This window comes from Salmo salar, chromosome ssa18 (assembly GCF_905237065.1).
Source record: "Salmo salar chromosome ssa18, Ssal_v3.1, whole genome shotgun sequence".
Taxonomy (NCBI): domain Eukaryota; kingdom Metazoa; phylum Chordata; class Actinopteri; order Salmoniformes; family Salmonidae; genus Salmo; species Salmo salar.
The window spans coordinates 6262264-6286466 of NC_059459.1; the positions used below are offsets into that span (position 1 = coordinate 6262264).

A 24203-nucleotide genomic window follows, 5' to 3' on the forward strand; every position below is an offset into this window, starting at 1 on the left:
GGCAATGCTACCAAATACTAATTGAGTGTATGTAAACGTCTGACCCACTGGGAGTGTGATGAAAGAAATAAAAGCTGAAATAAATCATTCTCTCTACTATTATTCTGACATTTCACATTCTTAAAATTAAGTGGTGATCCTAACTGACCTAAAACAGGGAATTGTACTAGGATTAAATGTCAGGAATTGTGAAAAACTGAATTTAAATGTATTTGGCTAAAGTGTATGTAAAACTTTCGACTTCAACTGTATTAAAAGTCATGTTTGGACGCATCATCAGTCATCGATGGATCAGTCCTTGATAAGTCACATGTGTGCGTTAGAGCTCTGCTACCCGACCCGAGCCCGACGGGCCCCAACATTATACATCAGGATAGGGTCAGGTAGGGCCTGTTTTCCCATGAATAACTAGGGTACAGGCAGGACTCGTGTATCACTAATATTTTGAAGCTGAACCTTTTGTTTGTGCTCTGCTGCACAGTCATATCTGACTAAGATCATAACGAAGTACTTCAACCTCGTCAAATAAAAGACAGGAGAGATTATTTCACAGAAAATGTTTAGTGACAAAAAATTCCTAACAGCTAAATGCTCTCTTATATCTCTTCATTGAGCAGAGCAGCCCAGGTGGAGCTGCTGCTATGGATACACAGACTCAAAGCAGCCATGAGTAGAGCGCATGCAGAGCGAGCTGTGCGCAGGGAGCGAGTGACAGACAGAGAGGAGCAACTAATGGATTTACTGTTCTAACGGAGGAAGTTATTTCTGATTCCGAGTTTCTGAATGTCGCAGGCATGGGTAGGCCTTGTGCTTAAAATGCATGCCTGTGCAGGGCTTTAGCGTGTGCGTACCTCAAGCAGTATGTCTCCCACTCTGAGCAGTCCATCCTGCTGCGCCACGCCTCCAGCGCAGATCTCCTTCACTCTGAGCGCGCTTCCGTTGCATCCTCCAATCAGAGCAAAGCCCAGACCCCCTCTCTCTGGCTTACACACATATATTTGCAAGATACAGCTCTGAGAGAGGGAGAGGTAGAAGTTACAAATCCAGTCATAGGGGTGAATGCTAACTTCCACTTAAGTCAAATTACTGGGAAAATTCTAGTTAGGAAGCCCTTATCCCGCGATACTTGCAATTACAATTTATCCATTAAGTGGGCACTTTTATCCAGACTGCTATAAGAGCATTCCCAATTCTCTGCCACAGGCTGAGGTAAGCAGTGTTTGAGCAGTAAAATATTAATGCATGAATCAGGTGAGAATGCCCACACAGGCCCCAAGCCGAGAGAACAGATGACTCTAGTTTCAACCTGTGTCATCAGAGAGAGAGAGAGAGAAATAGATAGAGAAAGAAAAGTTGGAGAAAGAGACAGAGACAGAAAAGTTGGAGAAAGATGAGAGATGGAGAAAGAAAAGTTGGAGAAAGAGACAGAGAGGAAAGATAGAGAAAGAGAGTGATAGGTAGATAAAGAGACGGAGAGAGTGAGAGCTAACACTTACGTCTTGATCGGAGGTGACAGAGAGAAGTGGTCTGAATTTCCCAGTGGTCTCGGGCACGGCTTTAGCTACAGAACAAACAGAGAGACAGAACAAAATATTTCATTTCAATGGACCAAAAAAGTTTGCTATATTATGTAAGTCCTATGGTCAACCCAAAGGCCAGTGTGGCAGGTAAGGTAAATGATAGCTCCTGCTCAATGTTCCTGAATCCTGCTCAATGTAACTTAATCTACTGAGAGATAAAAACAACTTGCAAGTATTAGAAACATACATCATCAATAATTCATAAGCAAAGTTACCACAACCAATACAGACGTATGATCAAACAAGATCAATCTAACACATTAATTCCTGTTTGACCTTGGAAAATGTTCTATCCCTCCAGTCACAAAACAAAGCCTCTGCAAAAGCTGTCCACGTCAAACAAAAGTAAAACATTCCCCTGGTGATGATATATTCAGAACAGGACAGAAACTCACGTTGACCTCCCTCCTCTGTGGCCATTTTGGTGCATAGGTGTCCTCTCGACCAGGTAGACAACACTGGCCTTTCAGACTGTCCCTCTCTTGTCCCTCAACAAACAACTAGTGTGTGTGTGTGTGTGTGGTCTAATACCCCAGTGGAGGTTTAGATGCTCTGTAATAATTAATCCTGCAGTGGCAGCACAGGCCCTGTCTGTCAACAAACACACACACACTGTCTGTCAGCACCGGGCTACGGCTACAAACACAGACAAAGTGATGAGAGGAGAGAGACCAATAAAAAAATTTAGCGAGAGAGGGGTCCCACTGAAATACTCCCTTTCCTTCTCCATCTTCCACTCTCTCAGGTCAATGAGACCTGGACACAGACAGACAGGACACAGAATCACACACCGTAATGTTGAAAGACCAAACCATGAAGCTTCTGTCTCAGGTAATATGGTTATCTACCCTGGTAATGATTGATCTGAGAATAGCATCTACTTTGTCAATGAGGCATCAACCTGCCTGGTTACAAACTTCTCATTACATCAACTTAACCCATTGCAACACTTAGCCAACATTCCAGTGTTTCAGTTCGTGTCTGTTTCTATGTGAACCAGCGGTCATATACACCGAGATGAGTCTTGAACTGAACATGGTGGTCACCGGGAGGTTAAAGCATCTCGCTACATGATCTTATACGCACCATTACTCTTGGCTTTGGGAGTCACAGGCTGGTCATCTCTACAACAAGAAAGAAAGGAAACAGACGGATCATTTAACAAAAGAAACGCATGCATGCCTACAAAACACACACACACACTCAGGCAACCCCACACACCTGGTGGCCTTGAGTTTCACTTTGCGTGGAGCGTTCTCGCAGGCCTTGACAGCGTCCTCCAGAGTCATTCCCATGGTGCATCGGCCACAGATGTACAGGATCCTGTCGTTTGGTTGGACGCTGCCTTCCTCACAGGCAGGTGAACCAGGAACCACCTCCAGACAGTAGATCCCCTGCCATTTGCTGCCTATACCACCCGTCAGCTTTATACCTGAGAGATGTGTTCATTAGGAGCAAAACAGAAGAAAAAAGAGTGACACGAGGATATACGATCTAAACAATTGAATGTTTTCCATTGCAAAGTTTTTGCTATGGTGTGCCCTAATGAACACCATCCAGATATTAGAAATATATACAGACAGAATGGTTGAAATTGTAACAGAGCACGTTTTTCCTGCATCTGTTACGCACAGCAGGTGTCTTCTTAAGTACGTGCCTCCTTAATGAGATTGTACAGCACTGACGAAGGCATAGAAGCCGAAACGTATGCTCCTTTTTTTGTTTAGCACTTTTTAGCACTCTGCACGAGGACCTTTTAATATCCCTTTGAGCATGGATTAAATTAAGTATATTTTTGCATCTCAACCTCCTTGGTTTTTCATTTTCATGGTTTGAGTACCTACGTAGTTCTACAAATATTTTTTCTCCCACGCACCGGCCACCATACATTGCAGCCTGAGCGCAGACCCTCACACTGGCTTTCTATAATATAGTTCCCCTATCTGATAAATACTAATAGTCATGCTCCCATTCAGTGTTTTACCAAGCTGTCCAGTCGGTGTCTTGTACAGTATGATGTCTTGCAGGCTGTCTGGAAAAGGTGGAGCTATCAGGTTGGTCACCGCCCTCCCCAGGATCAAACTCAGTCTCCTAGGAGACGACCTCAGGATCGACATGGCAACCTCATCTGTCACATTCGTCATATCCTGGCTGTTGACCTGGGAGTGGGGAATATGGGAGAGACAGGTAAAGACAATGTGTGCCTATGTGTATGTGTGCATTCCCGTGTGTGTGTGCATACCGTGACTAGTCTGTCCCCTGGTCTGAGCCGTCCGTCAGTCTTAGCAGGGTTGTCCAGTATGTCCTGAATGTAGTAGCAGGCATCCAGTTTGCTGCGTGTGATGGTGAACCCAAAACTACCGCTCCACGACTTGGTCAGAACCACACACATCTCAAATTCCTTCATCATGCCCTGGATGGAAAACACAAAGACAGATAAATAGAACAAAGGCCTGGACACTATCTCTGCTGTTTTCTTTAGGGTTTAGGCTTGGGTTTTTGTGAACGAAGTTGTGAAAAGTGCTATAAAACATTTTTTTTGTAATTGTTTTTATAATTTTTTAATTAAAATTAAACTTTATTTAACCAGGCAAGTGAGCTAAGAAAAAATATATTGGCCCAGTGTCGCCTACACCGGCGACACTGGGCCAATTGTGATTCCCTATGGGACTCCCAATCACAACCAGATGTGATACAACCTGGATTAGAACCAGGGGCTGTAGTGACGTCTCTACAGTCCCTGGTTCAAGATTCAGTGCCTTAGACCGCTGAGCCACTCGGGATCCCTATGAATAAAGTTCAATCAAATGTCATTAGAACAAAAAATGTATCTGCACACTGGTATATCCTCCCAAAGTGTTGTTTAATCGGACAACATTTCAACCCCAAACTATGGCTGCGTCAGGAAAATAATACTGACAGATGTATTTTTTGTTCTACATTATCCTCTTTAATCCAGCACCTAGGAAAGTGATTTTATGGATGTAATAAAAATAAATAAAAAATACGTAATGTCATTGACATTAAGTCTCACTTTTCTGGGATCCTCCTCATTCTCATCCTCATCTTCGTCCTCCCCTTCTGTCTCCTGTCTCCAGGTAGGGTGTGTGTGTGGGAGAGGTGCAGCCTGAATTGGGGGAGAGAGTGAGGACAAGGGAGGCTGGGGAGAGGGGTGGAGTGCGGGGGGTTGCGAGGGGGGCAATGTGTCAGGGGGTTGGGGATGGTATTGGATGACTGAACGAGTGATGTTGGAGGCATTGGTAGTCTTGAATGTGATGCTGTGTTTACGATCGGAGGTGATGCTGTGTTTACGATCGGAGGTCCTGGAATTGGGGTTGGAGGTATGGGAGGAGAGGCTGAGAAGAGGAGGTGTAGCATGCTGGGGCTGGAGAGGATGCACCGAGTGGCTGATGTTGAGGTCAGACATCCTAGAGGAAAGGCTGGATGTAGGCTTAGAGGAGGGCTGAGATGGTGTCTGCTGGACAGAGGTGGTTTGCGATGACAAATTGGGGTTTGTTGAGCTTGTGGTTTGCGAGGACAAGCTGTGGGGGATGGAAGTACTTTTGGGGGTGGTGGATCGGACCCTAGTAGGGAGGGTGGATCTGTTCCTGGGGGTATGAGAGGTAGTGTGTGGAGCCACACTGGGGGTACATGAGGTGTTTGAGGTGAGGCTAGAGGGACTCTCCGAAGTCGAACTGATGGTCAAGTACTCTTTATCAGCCAGAATGGTTATTCCATCACCCATAAGGCAGTATGTTAAACTGCCGTCCGCTTCTTCTCTGATGCCACTGGAAGTACATACAGGGTTCATTCACAGTTGTGTGTGTGTGTGTTTGTCTGTGTATTTATTTTCATTTAGTTTATCCTTTAATTACACAGGTAAATCCCATTGAAAATAAACATTTATTTTATAAGAGCGACCTGTTTCTAAAAGGCAGCAATCAGTAATTTGTTCTGTACTTAAAATGTTACATCAACGTTACCTGGTGTACACGGGACTAGTACTAGTCTTGGCCCCGACAGATGCCGAGCTAATTTCTTCGGAAACTTCCTCGTCCACAACCGACAACTCTTCACTGTCTCCTGCATCACTTCTGCTGGCGAGGGAGATGGGGGAAGGGGGTGAGGAAGGGGTGGGAGATGGTGAGGAGGGCTGGTTCTCGGCTGCATCCATCTCACTGTCTTGACTATCCTGACTCTGTTGAGTCTTCGGACCTCCAGAGGGCTCAGGGGATTTGTCTGTTTGGCTGGCCTGCCTGGAGGCTTGGTCCTGGGCTTGTAATGTCTGCATTGGCTCCTTCTGGGCCTGGTTATCCTGGTTGTACTGATGGTTCTGGTATGCCTGTAGCTTGAGCAGCTGGCTATAATCTTCCTCTAGCCTGATGTCTAGAGACTTGGACCTCACCCCACGGGTTGGAGACAAGAAAGGAACCTATTTAAAGAGAGAGATACAACTCAGTGCTCAATTCTCAGTGCTCAGTGTGTGTAGGTGTGTGTGTGTCTATTTATCTGTGTGCCTGTTTTTCTCTGTGTGTGTCAGTGTGTGTGTGTGTGTGTACTCACCAGTGTGTCAGCATCCAGTTGAGACAGTACTCCAAGAGCAGGTCTGCAGAGAGTCAGGTGGACCTCAGACGGAGGCCCACGGAGCAGGAACAACACCCTCTGTGGATGAGAGGTCAAGGGTCAGTACAAGGAATTTTTTGATATGTGTGTGGGTCAGTCTGCTGGGGAGGGCAGGGGCATATTGGTCAGGGGTTCTCTGTATCTGCTGCATTTATTTGTCACTGTACTTTGTCCACTAATGTATGGTTATTTTGGTGGGCCACAGATACATGCAGTACCCCTTTGCCACCAAGCATTCCATGACAACAACTAATTTGCATGTTAACTACATTGCCGTCTCAGTCCGACCGCTGTGTAATCCATAGTTCAGAGCCATAGGTGAGACATACAGAGTTAATTTCTATTAGATCAGATTAGGGGATTAACTGTGATGTGGCACAGAGAGCAAAGGAGGTAGAGAGAGAGTGCTTAATAAAGCACAGAGCTAACATACAGAGAGATGCACTGCATTCTAACACTAAATTAAACCTCTTTTCAGAAACTAGAACCAAATATTGCATGCACTAGGTAGATGACACTAACAGAGCTACCCAAACTTTATGGTTAAAATCTTTGCCTCCTCTTAAGCACCACCTCCATAAAATCATCACTCGTCAAAATAATCTGTGATCTGTGAATCATAATTTGTTAAAAGAACATACAAAAAGACAAAGAACGTCATTAGTGATGCTCTTGCGCCTCATCGGTAGACCACCCCCCTTCCCCCTCTCAGATTCAGCAAGGTACGCCAACATATGAAAATATTTAACACCGAACCCTAACATACACAACCTAATCTTAATACAACGCTAACTCTAACCACCTCATTCACACTGACCAACAGGACACAATTTTTCATATCTGGCTTGAAGGACCATGATAAAGAGATTTGTACAAGAAAGACATCGTGTACCTGGTAGCTGAGGCCTTTAACCCATTGTCCATTAACAGCCAATATGACGTCTCCTTCTCTGATCTGTCCTGACTCCTGGGCTGGTTGACCCTGGAAAAGGGTTTTGATCCGCACCACACTGCTGCCCTGGTCACAACCACTGTTCAACTCACTGATGTAGAAGCTGAAGCCCAAACCACACAGGCTCTTCTTCAACAGCACCTTCAGAGTGTTGTCTGAGAAGAGCGCAAAGAGTCATCATTATTTTAGGAGTGTTTGAGAGAGGGGGAGGGTGCTTCAGCTTCACATCATTATTTACATGCACCAACAAGCATTTTCTGCTGTTAAAAACAAAAACATGACTCATTTCATTGTACCCCTCCACCAGACTGGAATGTGTGTAAACAGTAAAACCAAGACCGAGTTTTGTATGTACGGACGCATGCATACGCACACGCTGACACACACGCACGCGCAGACACACTGAGCTATAAGGCATCAGTGTGTCTGCTCTCAGGGGACTGGGGGTGTGTCGGGGATGTCTGTGACAGCCAACACAATGTAGCTGTCAGATAAGTCACAGCCACCTCGGGGGAGTCTGCGTGTGTGTGTGTTTGCCTGGTTGTGTGCCTGTGTTTGTGTGTGTGAGAGTGTGTGTGTGGTGTGCCCTCTCCTCTCACCATCAGTGACAAAGCTGTAGTCCTTGGTCTTGCCACTCAAGGTCATCACCATGGAGCTGTCTCTCCTGAGACTTCCTGATTGGCTCTGTGAAGCTGAGCGGGGGCGATTCGCTCCCGCCTCCAACACCACCTGGGGCTCCCTCTCTAAAAGCAGACTCACCACCTAACACACACACACACACACACACACACACACACACACACACACAGGCAGGCAGACACACACAGACCCACAGTGAACATACACACAGCGTTCATACACACACACACACAACGATCATGCACACAGAAAAAACAAAACAGCTAAAATCACAGAATTCTGTCCGACAATAGGGATTAAGGGTTAAGACAGTGCTGTTTAAAGACTCGTTATGCTAGTGAAGTCGTGAGAATATAGCTAGATTTGTTATGTTATTTGTTTTTGTCCTGGAATCTGGGAGTTACGTAACCCAGTGATTGGACAGGGGGTGACTGGGCTAAGCTAAGCTGTCTGTTAACACTATGTTAGAGATGTGGCCCGGGTGTCAGTGTAGAGCATGCTAACGTCAGCAAGCCTAAAGGCTGAGGCTAAAGCTCATTAGCAAGGGCTAAAATAACAACAACTGTAAACATATGGTTTGCCCTGCCACTATCAGAGAGAAAGAGAGAGAAGGAAAGAGGCAAGAATAAAGAGCGAGAGAAAGATGGAGTGTGTGTGCATCGTACCTCTCCAGTCTTCTTCAGGCACTCCACGGCCTGTTTGTGTGTTACACTTCGTAGGTTGAACCCATCAACTTCCAGCAGTCGGTCACCTGTCATACATACACACATTATTGATTAGTGATGTCTGGTTACCTATTTGAATGTGTGAAGCTAGTCTGGTATTGGTTGATTAGTGATGTCTGGTTACCTATCTGAATGTCGACTCTAGTCAGGTATTGGTTGATTAGTGATGTTTGGTTACCTATCTGAATGCGCCCGTCCTGCTCAGCAGCGGCCCCTGGCACCAGACTCTTGATGTATATCCCCTCGTAACGAACACAGGTGTTCATGCCACCCTGTAGAGCACAACACATACTGTATCCCATACTGTACTGTATATACTATATCATAGCTTCTACCCCTGGCCCTAGCCTCAGAGTACTGCCTCTAAAACTAACACTGGTTTTGACTCCCCTATAGAGAACATATAACATACTGCATAAGTATAGGAGACTGCGAGTAGGGGCTAGGCAAAGGCACTAGGGATTGTTATGATCATGACCCCTAAACCTAAACCCTAGCCTGACCCCTAACCTCCACCCTATAGAAGAATGTGTACTGTAGAGAGTGGTGTGACTGAGACAGTGGTAGTATTATAGGTGGAAATTAGGAATATAATTACTAGAAGCGACAAAGCAATTTGACTGGAACACTCATGGGTACACATTCTAGTTATTCTGTTTCTATGGTATGGCCAAGGTGTGGTTGGGAAGCACTACTGTAACATATATATATATATATTTACTCACAGCTACACTTATGCCCAGGCTGCCGTTGGCCTTCTTCAGCTCCACCACAAGCTGTTCCCTGGCTCTCAGACTGCAGATAGAGGGAGACCTGGAACGCACCTCCTGGAGGGGGAGGGAGAGAAAGAGGGAGAAAGGAGGGAAAGAGGGGGAGAAAGTGAGAGGGACAGAGAGCGAGATAGGGGAGGTGGTAAGAGGTAGGGGAGTGTGTGAGAGAAAGAGAGAAAATGAACGAATGCCAAGAATGCAATCACGTCGTGAATTCTACAGCACGTTTACAATAACGTCATACAAATAAACGTATTCCAAATTTCCTGAACTCCAGCCTTAATCCATTTATACATTAGCCACGAACATGACCTTGATCGGCTAACCTATTATCCCATTACGTCGCCATCCAAGTCTCTTGAACAAGTAGAATTTTCCAAGAATTTCCCCTCAGGGACAAAAAAAAAAATCACATCCTATCCTATACCACACAACCATTCTGTTAAGGTTGTCAATAGTGTAAAACACACGGAATTCATATGAACAACACAACCCTTCACTTGACCTCTTCACACAAGGGTTTACAGCATACACAGCTTTCGACAGCTGCTATGATATTATAGCTATATCATTGACTTAATGAGCCATTCGCAGTTTCACTGTACCCGGCCGTGTGTACTTATGGGTGTTTCTCATACAACCGTGCTCTACACTTACATGCTCAGAGTTCGTTCTCCATGAGCGTTCTATTGAGTACGTTCTTGTGGGGACGAGAGTGTGGAGAACGCATCAAATATTACATTTGATATTGCACTCGCACTCCGTTGCTACCGTATTCCCTCACGCTGCACATTCCCATTCACTGAACCTGCTTCCAGCCAGGACAATGGCAAAAGAGATGTAACAAGATATACATAAAGCAAACTTTTTACTTCATAATTACCAGCTAGCTATATGTGAATCGTATTAATCTAGCTAGCAACCAATTTTTCATGGCTAGCTAGCTAGTTGGCACTATTGACTTAAACATGCCAAAATTAAACACAGTTCATATTTATTAATAATGTATCAAGATACAACGTTTCAGGCAACATATGAGATGTGAATGGGCAACATTTAATTCTGCGTCAGAGTTTATTTTCTCTCGCTCCAGCTCAAATATTGTCTGCCATTGTTTTTAAGAAATGTTGCGTTGTTTTTTAACCTGTTAGGGCTAGGGGGCAGTATTGACACGGCCGGATAAAAAACGTACCCGATTTAATCTGTTTACTACTCCTGCCCAGTAACTAGAATATGCATATAATTATTGGCTTTGGATAGAAAACACCCTAAAGTTTCTAAAACTGTTTGAATGGTGTCTGTGAGTATAACAGAACTCAAATGGCAGGCCAAAACCTGAGAAGATTCCATGCAGGAAGTGGCCTGTCTGAGAAGTTGTGTTTCATCTTGGCTCTTTTTATTGAAGACTGAGGATCTTTGCTCTAACGTGACACTTCCTACGGCTCCCATAGGCTCTCAGAGCCCGGGAAAAAGCTGAACGATATCGAGGCAGCCTCTGGCTGAAACACATTATCGCTTTTGGCAAGTGGCCGATCAGAGTACTATGGGCTTAGGCGCGTGCCCGAGTCGACCGAATGCTTTATTTTCTTTCGTCTGTTTACCTAAACGCAGATTCCTGGTCGGAATATTATCGCTTTTTTATGAGAAAAATGGCATAAAAATTGATTTTAAACAGCGGTTGACATGCTTCGAAGTACGGTAATGGAATATTTAGAATTTTTTTGTCACGAATTGCGCCATGCTCGTCACCCTTATTTACCCTTTCGTATAGTGTCTTGAACGCACGAACAAAACGCCGCTGTTTGGATATAACTATGGATTATTTTGAACCAAACCAACATTTGTTATTGAAGTAGAAGTCCTGGGAGTGCATTCTGACGAAGAAAGCAAAGGTAATAACATTTTTCTTATAGTAAATCTGACTTTGGTGAGTGCTAAATTTGCTGGGTGTCTAAATAGCTAGCCCTGTGATGCCGGGCTATCTACTGAGAATATTGCAAAATGTGCTTTCACCGAAAAGCTATTTTAAAATTGGACATATCGAGTGCATAGAGGAGTTCTGTATCTATAATTCTTAAAATAATTGTTATGCTTTTTGTGAACGTTTATCGTGAGTAATTTAGTAAATTCACCGGCAGTGTTCGGTGGGAATGCTAGTCACATGCTAGTCACATGCTAATGTAAAAAGCTGGTTTTTGATATAAATATGAACTTGATTGAACAAAACATGCATGTATTGTATAACATAATGTCCTAGGGTTGTCATCTGATGAAGATCATCAAAGGTTAGTGCTGCATTTAGCTGTGGTTTGGGTTTATGTGACATTATATGCTAGCTTGAAAAATGGGTGTCTGATTATTTCTGGCTGGGTACTCTGCTGACATAATCTAATGTTTTGCTTTCGTGGGAAAGCCTTTTTGAAATCGGACAGTGTGGTTAGATTAACGAGAGTCTTGTCTTTAAAATGGTGTAAAATAGTCATATGTTTGAAAAATTGAAGTTTTTGCATTTTTGAGGTTTTTGAATAACGCGCCACGGGATTACACTGGCTGTTACGTAGGTGGGACGATTTGGTGCCACCTACCCTAGAGAGGTTAAGTGGTTGAGTCATATTTCTGTGCATACTTTCCATTGAAGCTTGCATCAATGCATTATTCAAAATGTGTACAAATGGAGTACGCATCCGAGAATTGCCCTCCTTGCTTCGTTTTGAGTGTTCTGATTTGGACTCATGTTCCGACCACATATGCTCAAATTTGAATGATCGGAGCATGGTAGTATACATATTGAGAAACACCCTAAGACTTACGTGGCTTAATCTTTGAGACATTTAATGAGTCATTCACAGTTTCACTGTACCGTCCGTGTGCACGTAGACTTGCATGGCTTAATCTTTGAGACAAGCATATGGCAGGATCCACCAGGTAGGATGTGTTGGACTGTAAATCAGAGACTGTTCCATCATTCATACCCCCTTAACCTTCATTAGTGTTACCGACCATCTGAAATGCTTGTGGGTGAACGTGAGACACCTGAGACTTGCACGGCACCTATCTACTATTACATTGTGTGGTGTACTCACCGCCACAATCACCACATCAGGATGAACTCTTTGAACATCTAATATCCTCATCTGATTTGCTCCGTACTAAGTACGCAGACATCGGACAACTCTTGGGGACTTCAACTGCCTCAGTGTCCATGGAATCTGCCTTGGACAACAAACTGTCAGGTAGTTTAGAACAACACCAGCGGTGAAGCCATCCTGACATGATTGTCACCAACATAAAGACATTGTACTTGAAGCCTGAGATCCTCCCTCTCGTCGGCTCAAGTGACCACAACTGTGTTCTCTGGAGCCCAAATGCACAACCAAGACCTTCCCAATGCACTAAACAGGTTGTACGACCTGTAAAGGGAGCCTGGCTTTAACTTAGGGATAGCCCCCTTTAATAACATTTTTGCCTAAAATGACATACCCAAATCTAACTGCCTGTAGCTCAGGACCTGAAGCAAAGATATGCATATTCTTGATACCATTTGAAAGGAAACACTTTGAAGTTTGTGGAAATGTGAAATTAATGTAAGAGAATATAACACATTAGATCTTATAAAAGATAAATACAAAGAAAAAAAACATGTTTTTTATATATTTTTTCAAATTATCTTTGAAATGCAAGAGAAAGGTCACAATGTGTTATTCCAGGTTAGATTTTGGCCACTAGATTGCAGCAGTGTATGTGCAAAGTTTTAGACTGATCCAACGAACCATTGTATTTCTGTTCAAAATGTTGTATCAAGACTGCCCAAATGTTTTTTAATGGAGAGACAAGCTTAAAGTTCTCTTTACTGACCATAATTTTCACTTGTCTGACCGCTTGCATGATGACGAGTTTCTCACACGACTAGGCTATCTGGGTGATGTTTTTTCTCACCTGAATGATCTGAATCTAGGATTACAGGGACTCGCCGCAACTATATTCAATGTGCGGGACAAAATTGAAGCTATGATTAAGAAGTTGGAGCTCTTCTCTGTCTGCATTTACAAGGACAATACATAGGTCTTTCCATTATTGTATGATTTTTTATGTGCAAATTAACTCAAGCTTACGGAAAATGTCAAATGTGATATAGCGAAGCAACCGAGTTAGTTGGGTGCGCAATTATGCGGGTTTCCCGAAACAGATGACACAAACAACTGGATTCGTTATCCCTTTCGTAACCTGCCTCTAGTCCACTTACCGATATCTGAACAAGAGAGCCTCATCGAAATTGCAACAAGTGGTTCTGTGAAAATGTAATTTAAATCAGAAGCCACTGCCAGATTTCTGGACTGGGCTGCGCTCAGAGTATCGTTCCTTGGTCAATTGCACTGTTAAGAAAGACACTGATGCCCTTTGCAACCACGTACCTATGTGAGAGTGGATTCTGGGACCTCACTAGCATGACAACTAAGTACAATGATTTAAAACTGAGACTCTCTCCAATACAACCCAACATTGCAGAGTTATGTGCAACCTTTCAAGCACACATTTCTCATTAACCTGTGGTGAGATAGTCACCATTTTCGATGAACAAATAAGGTTTTATATGTAAGGTGGTTATATAAAGAGCAAATGTATTGATTATTATTATATTATTTGTGCCCTGGTCCTAAACTCAGCAAAAAAATAAATGTCCCATTTTCAGGACCCTGTCTTTCAAAGATAATTCGTAATAATCCAAATAACTTCACAGATCTTCATTGTAAAGGGTTTAAACACTGTTTACCATGCTTGTTCAATGAACCATAAACAATTAATGAACATGCACCTGTGGAACGGTCATTAAGACACTAACAGCTTACAGATGGTAGGCAACTAAGGTCACAGTTATGAAAACTTAGGACACTAAAAGAGGCCTTTCTACTGACTCTGAAAAACACCAAAAGAAAGATTCCCAGGGTCCCTGCTCAACTGCACGAACGTGCCTTAGGCATGCTGCAAGGAGGCATGAGGACTGCAGATGTGGCCAGGGCAATAAATTGCAATGTCTGTACTGCGAGACGCCTAAGACAGTGCTACAGGGAGACAGGACGGACAGCTGATCGTCCTCACAGTGGCAGACCACGTGTAACAACACCTGCACAGGATCAGTACACTCGAACATCACACCTGTGGGACAGGTACAGGATGGCAACAACAAATGCCCGAGTTACACCAGGACCGCACAATCCCTCCATCAGTGCTCAGACTGTCCGCAATAGGCTGAGAGAGGCTGGACTGAGGGCTTGTAGGCCTGTTGTAAGGCAGGTCCTCACCAGAGATCACCGGCAACAACGTCACCTAAGGGCACAAACCCACCGTCGCTGCACCAGACAGGACTGGCAAAAAGTGCTCTTCACTGATGAGTCACGGTTTTGTCTCACCAGGGGTGATGGTCGGATTTGTGTTTATCGTTGAAGGACTGAGCATTACACCGAGGCCTGTACTCTGGAGCGGAATCGATTTGGAGGTGGAGGGTCCATCATGGTCTGGGGCGGTGTGTCACAGCATCATCGGACTTAGCTTGTTGTCATTGCAGGCAATCTAAACGCTGTGCGTTACAGGGAAGACATCCTCCTCCCTCATGTGATACCCTTCCTGCAGGCTCATCCTGACATGACCCTCCAGCATGACAATGCCACCAGCCATACTGCTCGTTCTGTGCGTGATTTCCTGCAAGACATGAATGTTCTGCCATGGCCAGCGAAGAGCCCGGATCTCAATCCCATTGAGCATGTCTGGGACCTGTTGGATCGGAAGGTGAGGGCTAGGGCCATTCCCCCCAGAAATGTCCGGGAACTTGCAGGTGCTTTGGTGGAAGAGTGGGGTAACATCTCACAACAAGAACTGGCAAATCTGGTGCAATCCATGAGGAGGAGATGCACTGCAGTACTTAATGCAGCTGGTGGCCACACCAGATACTGACTGTTACTTTTGATTTTGACCCCCCTTTGTTCAGCGACACATTATTCCATTGCTGTTAGTCACATGTCTGTGGAACTTGTTCAGTTTATGCCTCAGTTGTTAAATCTTGTTATGTTCATACAAATATTTACACGTTAAGTTTGCTGAAAATAAACAGTTGACAGTGAGAGGATGTTTCTCTTTTTTTGCTGAGTTTATAAGAGCTCTTTGTCACTTCTCACAAGCCGGGTTGTGACAAAAACTCACACTCATTCTTATGTTTCATAAATGTATCGTATAGTGTGATCGTGTCAGGCTTACAATGATGGCAAAAAAACATTTGAGAGTGCGCTGACCCTGGTGCTAGAGGGGGTACTGAATTGCAATTAATTGCAATGGCAAATGAACTGAATCCCCCAAAAATCATTTCCACTGCATTTCAGCCCTGCCACAAAAGGACCAGCTGACATCATGTCAGTGATTCTCTCGTTAACCTGTTATGGCTAGGGGGCAGTATTTTCACGGCTGGATAAAAAACGTACCCGATTTAATCTGGTTACTACTCCTGCCCAGAAACTAGAATATGCATATAATTATTGGCTTTGGATAGAAAACACTCCAAAGTTTCTAAAACTGTTTGAATGGTGTCTGTGAGTATAACAGAACTCAAATGGCAGGTCAAACCTGAGAGATTCCTTTGCAGGAAGTGACCTGTCTGACCATTTCTTGAACTTCTTTGCCATCTCTATCTTTTACAAAGGATCTCTGCTCTAACGTGACACTTCCTACGTCTTCCATGGGCGCTCAGAGCCCTGGAAAAAACAGAATGTCGTCATCCCAGCCCCAGGCTGAAACACATTATCGCCTTTGTCAAGTGGCCGATCAAGGGACTGTGGGCTTAGGCGCGTGCCCTGGCCGCCCCCGTCTTTGTGATTTTTCCTCTGTTTGCCGAAAAGGAGATTCCCGGTCGGAATATTATCGCTTTTTTACGAGATAAATTGCATAAAAATGTATTTTAAACAGCGGTTGACATGCTTCGAAGTACGGTAATGGAATATTTAGAATTTTTTTGTCACGAATTGCGCCATGCGCACGACCCTGATTTACCATTTCAGATAGTGTCTGGGACGCACGAACAAAACGCCGCTATTCGGATATAACGATGGATTATTTTGGACCAAACCAACATTTGTTATTGAAGTAGCAGTCCTGGGAGTGCATTCTGACGAAGACAACAAAAGGTAATCAAACTTTTATAATAGTAAATCTGATATTGGTGAAGGCTAAACTTGCCGGGTGTCTAAATAGCTAGCCCGTGATGGCTGGGCTATGTACTTAGAATATTGCAAAATGTGCTTTCACCAAAAAGCTATTTTAAAATCGGACATATCGAGTGCATAGAGGAGTTCTGTATCTATAATTCTTAAAATAATTGTTATGCTTTTTGTGAACGTTTATCGTGAGTAATTTAGTAAATTGTTAGCAAATTCCCCGGAAGTTTGCGGGGGGTATGCTAGTTCTGAACGTCACATGCTAATGTAAAAAGCTGTTTTTTTATATAAATATGAACTTGATTGAACAAAACATGCATGTATTGTATAACATAATGTCCTAGGTGTGTCATCTGATGAAGATCATCAAAGGTTAGTGCTGCATTTAGCTGTCTTCTGGGTTTTTGTGACATTATATGCTAGCTTGAAAAATGGGTGTCTGATTATTTCTGGCTTGGTACTCTGCTGACATAATCTAATGTTTTGCTTTCGCTGTAAAGCCTTTTTGAAATCGGACAGTGTGGTTAGATAAAGGAGAGTCTTGTCTTTAAAATGCTGTGAAATAGTCATATGTTTGAAAAATTGAAGTTTTTGTATTTTTGAGGAATTTGTAATTCGCGCCACGCCTATCATTGGATATTGGAGCAGGTGTTCCGCTAGCGGAACGTCTAGATTTAAGTTGTATGTGTGCTTGTTTTTTAAAATGGTCGAATTAATAAACTAAACTAAACTCAATTCATCAATGTAGGTCTCCATTGCCTCATTTTCCGGGGATAAATAGGGGTAAACACGGCCCTTCGGTGGGGACACTCCAGGGAGTAAGTCAATAGCACAGTCTCCTGAGCGATGTGGTGGCAGAGTGGAGGCCTTGGTTTTGCTGAAGACATTTCTGTACTGGGCGTATTCAGATGGTATGGTGGGTGGCAATGCCAAGGCAGAGTCCTCAATGGTGGTGGCTCTGCAGGGTAGGCTGAGACAACTGGAGAAGCAGGTAGAAGACCAGGACAGTAGTTCACCTTGTTGCCACGAGATGGCAGGGTCATGACGACAAAGCCTGGGGTGTCAGAGGATGAGTGGCTGTTTTGGGGATGAGAGTTCCATGAGTTGAATGGTTTTGGTGTGGAAGACTCCAATCTGGAGGGTGACGCTCTGTCAGGTGCGTGATGAAGCTTGCGCCTAATGACTGCCCATCCAGGGTGTTAATCCTTAAGGGAAGGGTGACAGGTGTTAGATCAATGTCAAGCTCTTGTACTACCTGGTGATCGATAAAATTACCTGCTGCTCCCGAATCTATCAAGCCTTCTACGTACTTGGTAACCCCCTTCACGGTTATCAATACTGGGACAGAGAATTGTTTCTGGGAGATATTTAGAAATAAGGACATGCCTACCTGCATGACAGCGGGGGGACCCTTCTCATCTCTCCGTGGGGTGCGAACAGGGCAAGGGCTGAGTAGATGATCTTTCCCTCCACAGTATAAGCAGAGCCCTTCTTGGATCCGCTTTTGACGTTCAATACACGGGAGAGGAGCATGGCCCAACTGCATGGGCTCTGGAAGACTGCATGGGATGACGAAATTGTAGAAAGAGAAGGTTTCGGGTTCCTGGGTGGCAGAGTTCTTCAGCGGTCGGCGATGAGGTGGTCGACGGAGATGGACATAAGAAAGTATTGATTTAAATCTTGAAGGTCACATCTACAGGCCAGCTCCACCTGAACTTCTCTGTTGAGCCCTCTTTGGCAGACGGTAAGTAAAGCAGCCTCATTGCATCCACTCCCTGCAGCCATGGTGCGGAACTCAAGGGCATACTCGGCAGCTGAATTGCGTCCTTGTTGAAGTTCTATGAGGAGGTCTCTTATAGGACGACCGGAGGGAGAGTGATCGAATACCTCTTTGAAGAGGGTGTGGAAATGGGTCTTGGATCCGAGTTCTGTGCTGTTGGCAGTCCATATGGTGGCCCAATCCAGGGCTTTGCCTGTGAGTAGAGACACAACAAAATCCACCATGCTCTTGTCGATGGCGAAGTTAGTGGGGTTGTGCTCAATGTATTTGCTGCATTGCATATGAAATCCCTTACATTTCCCAGACGAACCGTCATATTTTCCAGGCATGGGTATGAACGAAGGAGGGCTATGGGTTACGATATCTGGCGTTGGAGGAGTAGGGATAGGCTGGCGGAGAAGATGGCAAATTTCCTCCATAAGCTCCTCTTGCTGGGTTAGGCACCACTGTAGCTCTGCTGAATCCATAACGTTTTTAGGTGAGGTATTCTGTAATGAATACTCAGGGAGAAAAAGGTGTAGGTTCACACGCAGAGCGCAGCAGATGTTTTTTAACCTCACTAGCGACCCACCTGGCCAACATCCAGTGAAATTGCAGAGCGCCAAATTCAAAAACAGAAATACTCATTATAAAAAATACAAGTGTTATACATGGGTTTAAAGATAAACTTCTTGTTAATATACCATCATTACCTGAGCATCCAGGATCCGGACCACAGGGATGTGGAGTCTCTTGCCATGTTTAGGTGTGGCCATGTTAGACAGAGCCAGTGCATCCTCCAGCTCCTCCATGGCTGGTTGGAATTCTGTTCCACCCAGGGTGGTCTGGCACCCAATGCCCCTCTCCAACATCAGACTCAGGGTACTGGGGGCCAGAGAAGTCTTACTGTCTCTCAGAGAATCTGCATGGGAGAGAAGGGACAAAGAGGTGCTTTTTAAACTAATGAGCAGTAACGAGCCATGCCAAACCAAGCCATACTGAGCTGGCCTGGTTTCTGGAAACGTGTGAAAAAGAAGATGTTGTCATGACTCTCTCTCTCGGTGAGGATCACAGGATGACAGATAGCCCAAACCCCCTCTCTCCCAGAGGAGAGGGACAGTTGGGCCGGTTTTATGACTTAACGACTGGTCGTAAACGTTCTCGCTCTTGCACTGCAGTATAGAGAAGTTAAAAATCCCTTTGTTACAACAGAGAGAGACTGTGCTGCCAAAACTCCAACATGGAAAGTCTGAGCCATTACTACAGTAATCAAATAATAAAGTTTACTTGTTTTGAAGAAATTTAAAAGTCTCTCCTTTTAATTACAATAATTCCACAACATTCTCTCAAATCGAGAATTTGTGAACATAAAATTTCAATCAGGAGAAATTACAAGGATTATCCAGTCGCAGTACATTTTAATTACCTGAAACATGACATTTCTACCTTTAGATTTTGTGGCATAGCAAAAGTTAAGATATCAGACAGGGGAGGTGATATAAAAAATACTCTAAGCAAAAGAGAATATTTTGAGATTTTCACCCTCCAGACATTATTTCGTAGAGGTCGTAATGATGAAATGCCCATGTATGTTATGTGGTAAATGTGAATATGAATTATGCCCCCATTTCAGATTACTCTGACGTTTTTCTTGCGCTGTACCCAATGATTTTTGAAAACTTTCTTGGAAGGTTGATGTCCTCATTGTGGTTTTACAGACGTGTTTAATACGTTTTATGTACACAGTTTATTTGAATGTTTATGAAATGCACATTGTTTTATTTGGTAGCACTTACTTGTTTTCCCTCGACACCAACCCCATTCGTATGTGTGGTGATAATATAAAAAACGAACAAAAGCTCTGACGAAAGCCGTGAGGCTGATATATGAAGCTTATTATTAAAGAGCAGTGTTACTACCAAGAGCAGTGTACGGGTTTCTTCTTCTTTCTCATTTTATTCAACTGCTACCATGCACCTGCAAAAAAGATAGCTCAGGTGTGCGAGTGCCATTTGAATTTGACATTCTTCAAAGTAGACACCCTTTGCCTTGATGACAGCTTTGCACACTCTTGGCATTCTCTCAATAAGCTTCATTAGGAATGCTTTTCCAACAGTCTTGAAGGAGTTCCCACATATGCTGAGCACTTGCTTTTCCTTCACTCTGTGGTCCAACTTATCCCAAACCATCTCAATTCGGTTGAGGTCGGGTGATTGTGAAAGCCAGGTCATCTGATGCAGCACTTCATCCCCCTCCTTCTTGGTCAAATAGCCCTTACACAGCCTGGAGGTGTGTTGGGTCATTGTCCTGTTGAAAAACAAATGATAATGCCACTAAGCGCAAACCAGATGGGATGGCATGTCCCTGCAGAATGCTGTGGTAGCCATGCTGGTTAAGTGTGCCTTGAATTCTGACAGTGTCACCAGCAAAGCACCCCCACATTCACACCTCCTCCTCCATGCTTCACGGTCGGAACCACACACGCGGAGATCATCCATTCACCTACTATGCATCTCACAAATACACTGTGGTTAGAACCAAAAATCTCAAATTTGGACTCATCAGACCAAAGGACTAATTTCCACCAGTCTAACATCCATTGCTCATGTTTCTTGGCCCAAGCAAGTCTCTTACTATTATTGGTGTCCTTTAGTAGTGGTTTCTTTGCATCAATTCAACCATGAAGGCCTGATTCACACAGTCTTCTCTGTTGATGTTGAGATGTGTCTGTTACTTAAATTCTGTGAAGGATTTATTTGCTCTGCAAATTCTGAGGCTGGTAACTCTAATGAACTAATCCTCTGCAGCAGAGGTAACTCTGGGTCTTCCTTTCCTGTGGCGGTCCTCATGAGAGTCAGTTTCATCATAGTGCTTGATGGTTTTTGTGACTGCACTTGAAGAAACTTTTCAAAGTTCTTGAAATGTTCTGTATTGAATGACCTTCATGGCTTAAAGTAATGATGGACTGTCGTTTATCTTTGATTATTTGAGCTGTTTGTCACGTCCTGGCCAGTATAAGGGTTGACTGTTATTGTAGTTTGGTCAGGACGTGGCAGAGGGTATTTGTTTTATGTGGTTCGGGGTGGTGTTTTGGTAAAAGGGCGTTTGATTTATTATTTCCGGGTTTTTGGTTTATGGTCTATGTTTATGTATTTCTATGTGTAGTCTGGTTAATGTATTTCTATGTTAGGTTGATTGGGGTTTGGGACTCTCAATTGGAGGCAGGTGTTTCCTCGTTGCCTCTGATTGAGAGTCCTATATATGGGTAATTGTTTGGTGTAGGTTTTTGTGGGAGATTGTTTCTTGTCTAGCGTGTATGAGCATGAGAAGACTGTTCGGTGATCGTGAGTTTGTTTTGTTGTTTTGGTGTTCATTTTGAGTTTAATAAATGTTCAAGATGAACAAACACAGTCCTGCTGCATTTTGGTCCTCCTTCACCAGCAAAAACCGTGACACTGTTCTTGCCATAATATGGACTTAGTCTTTTACCAAATAGGGCTATTTTCTGTATACCACCCCTACCTTGTCACAACACAACTGATTGGCTCAAATGCATTAACCTGTTAGGGACAGACGTTCCGCTAGCGGAACGCCTCACCACTATCCAATAGTATAGCGTGGCGCGAAATACAAACACCTAAAAAATGCTATAACTTAAATTTCTCAAACATATGACTATTTTACACCATTTTAAAGATAAGACTCTCGTTAATCTAACCATACTGTCCGATTTCAAAAAGGCTTCACAGCGAAAGCAAAACCTTAGACTATGTCAGGAGAGTACCATCCCAAAAATAATCACAACCATTTTCAAAGCAAGCATATATGTCACAAAAACCAAAACCACAGCTAAATGCAGCACTAACCTTTGATGATCTTCATCAGATGACACTCCTAGGACATTGTGTTATACAATACATGCATGTTTTGTTCAATCAAGTTCATATTTATATCAAAAACCAGCTTTTTACATTAGCATATGATGCTCAGAACTAGCATACCCACCGAAAACTTCCGGTGAATTTACTAAATTACTCACGATAAAAGTTCACAAAAAACATAATTATTTTAAGAATTATAGATACAGAACTCCTTTATGCAATCGCGGTGTCCGATTTTAAAATAGCTTTTCGGTGAAAGCACATTTTGCAATATTCTGAGTAGATAGCCCGGCCATCACGGCTAGCTATTTTGACACCCACCAAGTTTGGTACTTACCAAACTCAGATTTACTATAAGAAAAATTGGATTACCTTTGCTGTTCTTCGTCAGAATGCACTCCCAGGACTTCTACTTCAACACCCAATGTTGTTTTGGTTCCAAATAATCCATAGTTATATCCAAATAGCTGCGTTTTGTTCTTGCGTTCAAGACACTATCCGAAGGGTGACGCGCCGGTGCGTATCGTGACAAAAAATTTCAAAGTATTCCATTACCGTACTTCGAAGCATGTCAAACGCTGTTTAAAATCAATTTTTATGCGATTTTTCTCGTAAAATAGCGATAATATTCCAACCGGGAGACGATGTATCCGTTCAAACACTGAAATAAGAAAATGGAGTCTTCACATGCACGCGCGCACCAGTGTTATTGTTCTCAGAAGGAGCACTCTCCAAAACCCCTACTGTTTTTCGCTCAGAGACCGGAGAGTTATCATTCCACGTTCTGGCGCCATCTGAGAGCCAATGGGAGCCTTAAAAAATGTCACGTTACAGCAGAGATCCTGTATTTTCGATAAAGAGGCTAAAGAAGGACAAGAAATGGTCAGACAGGGCACTTCCCATATAGAATCTTAGGTTTTGGCCTGCCATATGAGTTCTGTTATACTCACAGACACCATTCAAACAGTTTTAGAAACTTTAGGGTGTTTTCTATCCAAATCTACTAATTATATGCATATTCTAGTTTCTGGGCAGGAGTAATAACCAGATTAAATCGGGTACGTTTTTTATCCGGACGTGAAAATACTGCCCCCTATCCCTAACAGGTTTTAAGAAGGAAATAAATTCCACACATAAACTTTTAATAAGGCACACCTGTTAATTGAAATGCATTCCAGGTGACTACCTCATGAAGCTGGTTGCGAGAATGCCAACAGTGTGCAATGCTGTCATCAAGGCAAAGGGTGGCTACACTGAAGAATCTCAAATATACAATATATTTTGTTTTGTTTAACCTGTTGGGGCTAGGGGGCAGTATTTTCATGGCTGGATAAAAAACGTACCCGATTTAAACTGGTTACTACTCTTGCCCAGAAACGAGAATATGCATATAATTAGTAGATTTGGATAGAAAACACTCTAAAGTTTCTAAAACTGTTTGAATGGTGTCTGTGAGTATGAGCTATGAGCTATGTACTCAGAATATTGCAGAATGTGCTTTCGCCGAAAAGCTATTTTAAAATCTGACATAGCGTTTGCATAAAGGGGTTCTGTATCTATAATTCTTAAAATAATTGTTATGTATTTTGTCAACGTTTATCATGAGTAATTTAGTAAATTCACCGGAAGTTTTCGGTGGGAATGCTAGTTCTGAACATCACATGCTAATGTAAAAAGCTGGTTTTTGATATAAATATGAACTTGATTGAACAAAACATGCATGTATTGTATAACATAATGTCCTATGAGTGTCATCTGATGAAGATCATCAAAGGTTAGTGCTGCATTTAGCTGTGGTTTTGGTTTTTGTGACATATATGCTTGCTTTGAAAATGGCTGTGTGATTATTTTTGGCAGGGTACTCTCCTGACATAATCTAATGTTTTGCTTTCGCTGTAAAGCCTTTTTGAAATCGGACAACGTGGTTGGATTAACGAGTCTTATCTTTCAAATGGTGTAAAATAGTCATATGTTTGAGAAATTGAAGTTATAGCATTTTTGAGGTATTTGTATTTCGTGCCACGCGATTCCACTGGCTGTTGACTAGAGTGGGACGCTAACGTCCCAGAGAGGTT

At 43.3% G+C, this 24203-nt stretch overlaps 1 protein-coding gene across 4 annotated transcripts in view; it reads right to left on the bottom strand.

Moving 5' to 3' along the window:
* Positions 1 to 24203, bottom strand: part of LOC106576846 (tyrosine-protein phosphatase non-receptor type 13) — a 79588-nt gene that overhangs the window by 16519 nt on the left and 38866 nt on the right. For 3 of the 4 annotated variants that reach the window (XM_045700685.1, XM_045700684.1, XM_045700686.1), the window contains exons 16-30: positions 18961 to 19169; positions 9245 to 9346; positions 8698 to 8791; positions 8460 to 8545; positions 7755 to 7917; positions 7096 to 7310; positions 6144 to 6242; positions 5564 to 6012; positions 4615 to 5368; positions 3823 to 3993; positions 3565 to 3739; positions 2802 to 3012; positions 2667 to 2704; positions 1497 to 1561; positions 852 to 1013 (exon numbers count right to left, since the gene is read on the bottom strand). In XM_045700685.1, coding sequence (XP_045556641.1) covers positions 852 to 1013; positions 1497 to 1561; positions 2667 to 2704; positions 2802 to 3012; positions 3565 to 3739; positions 3823 to 3993; positions 4615 to 5368; positions 5564 to 6012; positions 6144 to 6242; positions 7096 to 7310; positions 7755 to 7917; positions 8460 to 8545; positions 8698 to 8791; positions 9245 to 9346; positions 18961 to 19169 — 2993 coding nt within the window. Of the gene's footprint in view, positions 1 to 851; positions 1014 to 1496; positions 1562 to 1975; positions 2384 to 2666; positions 2705 to 2801; positions 3013 to 3564; positions 3740 to 3822; positions 3994 to 4614; positions 5369 to 5563; positions 6013 to 6143; positions 6243 to 7095; positions 7311 to 7754; positions 7918 to 8459; positions 8546 to 8697; positions 8792 to 9244; positions 9347 to 18960; positions 19170 to 24203 lie in introns of those variants that run through there. The other variant, XM_014154321.2, reaches the window with a different exon arrangement.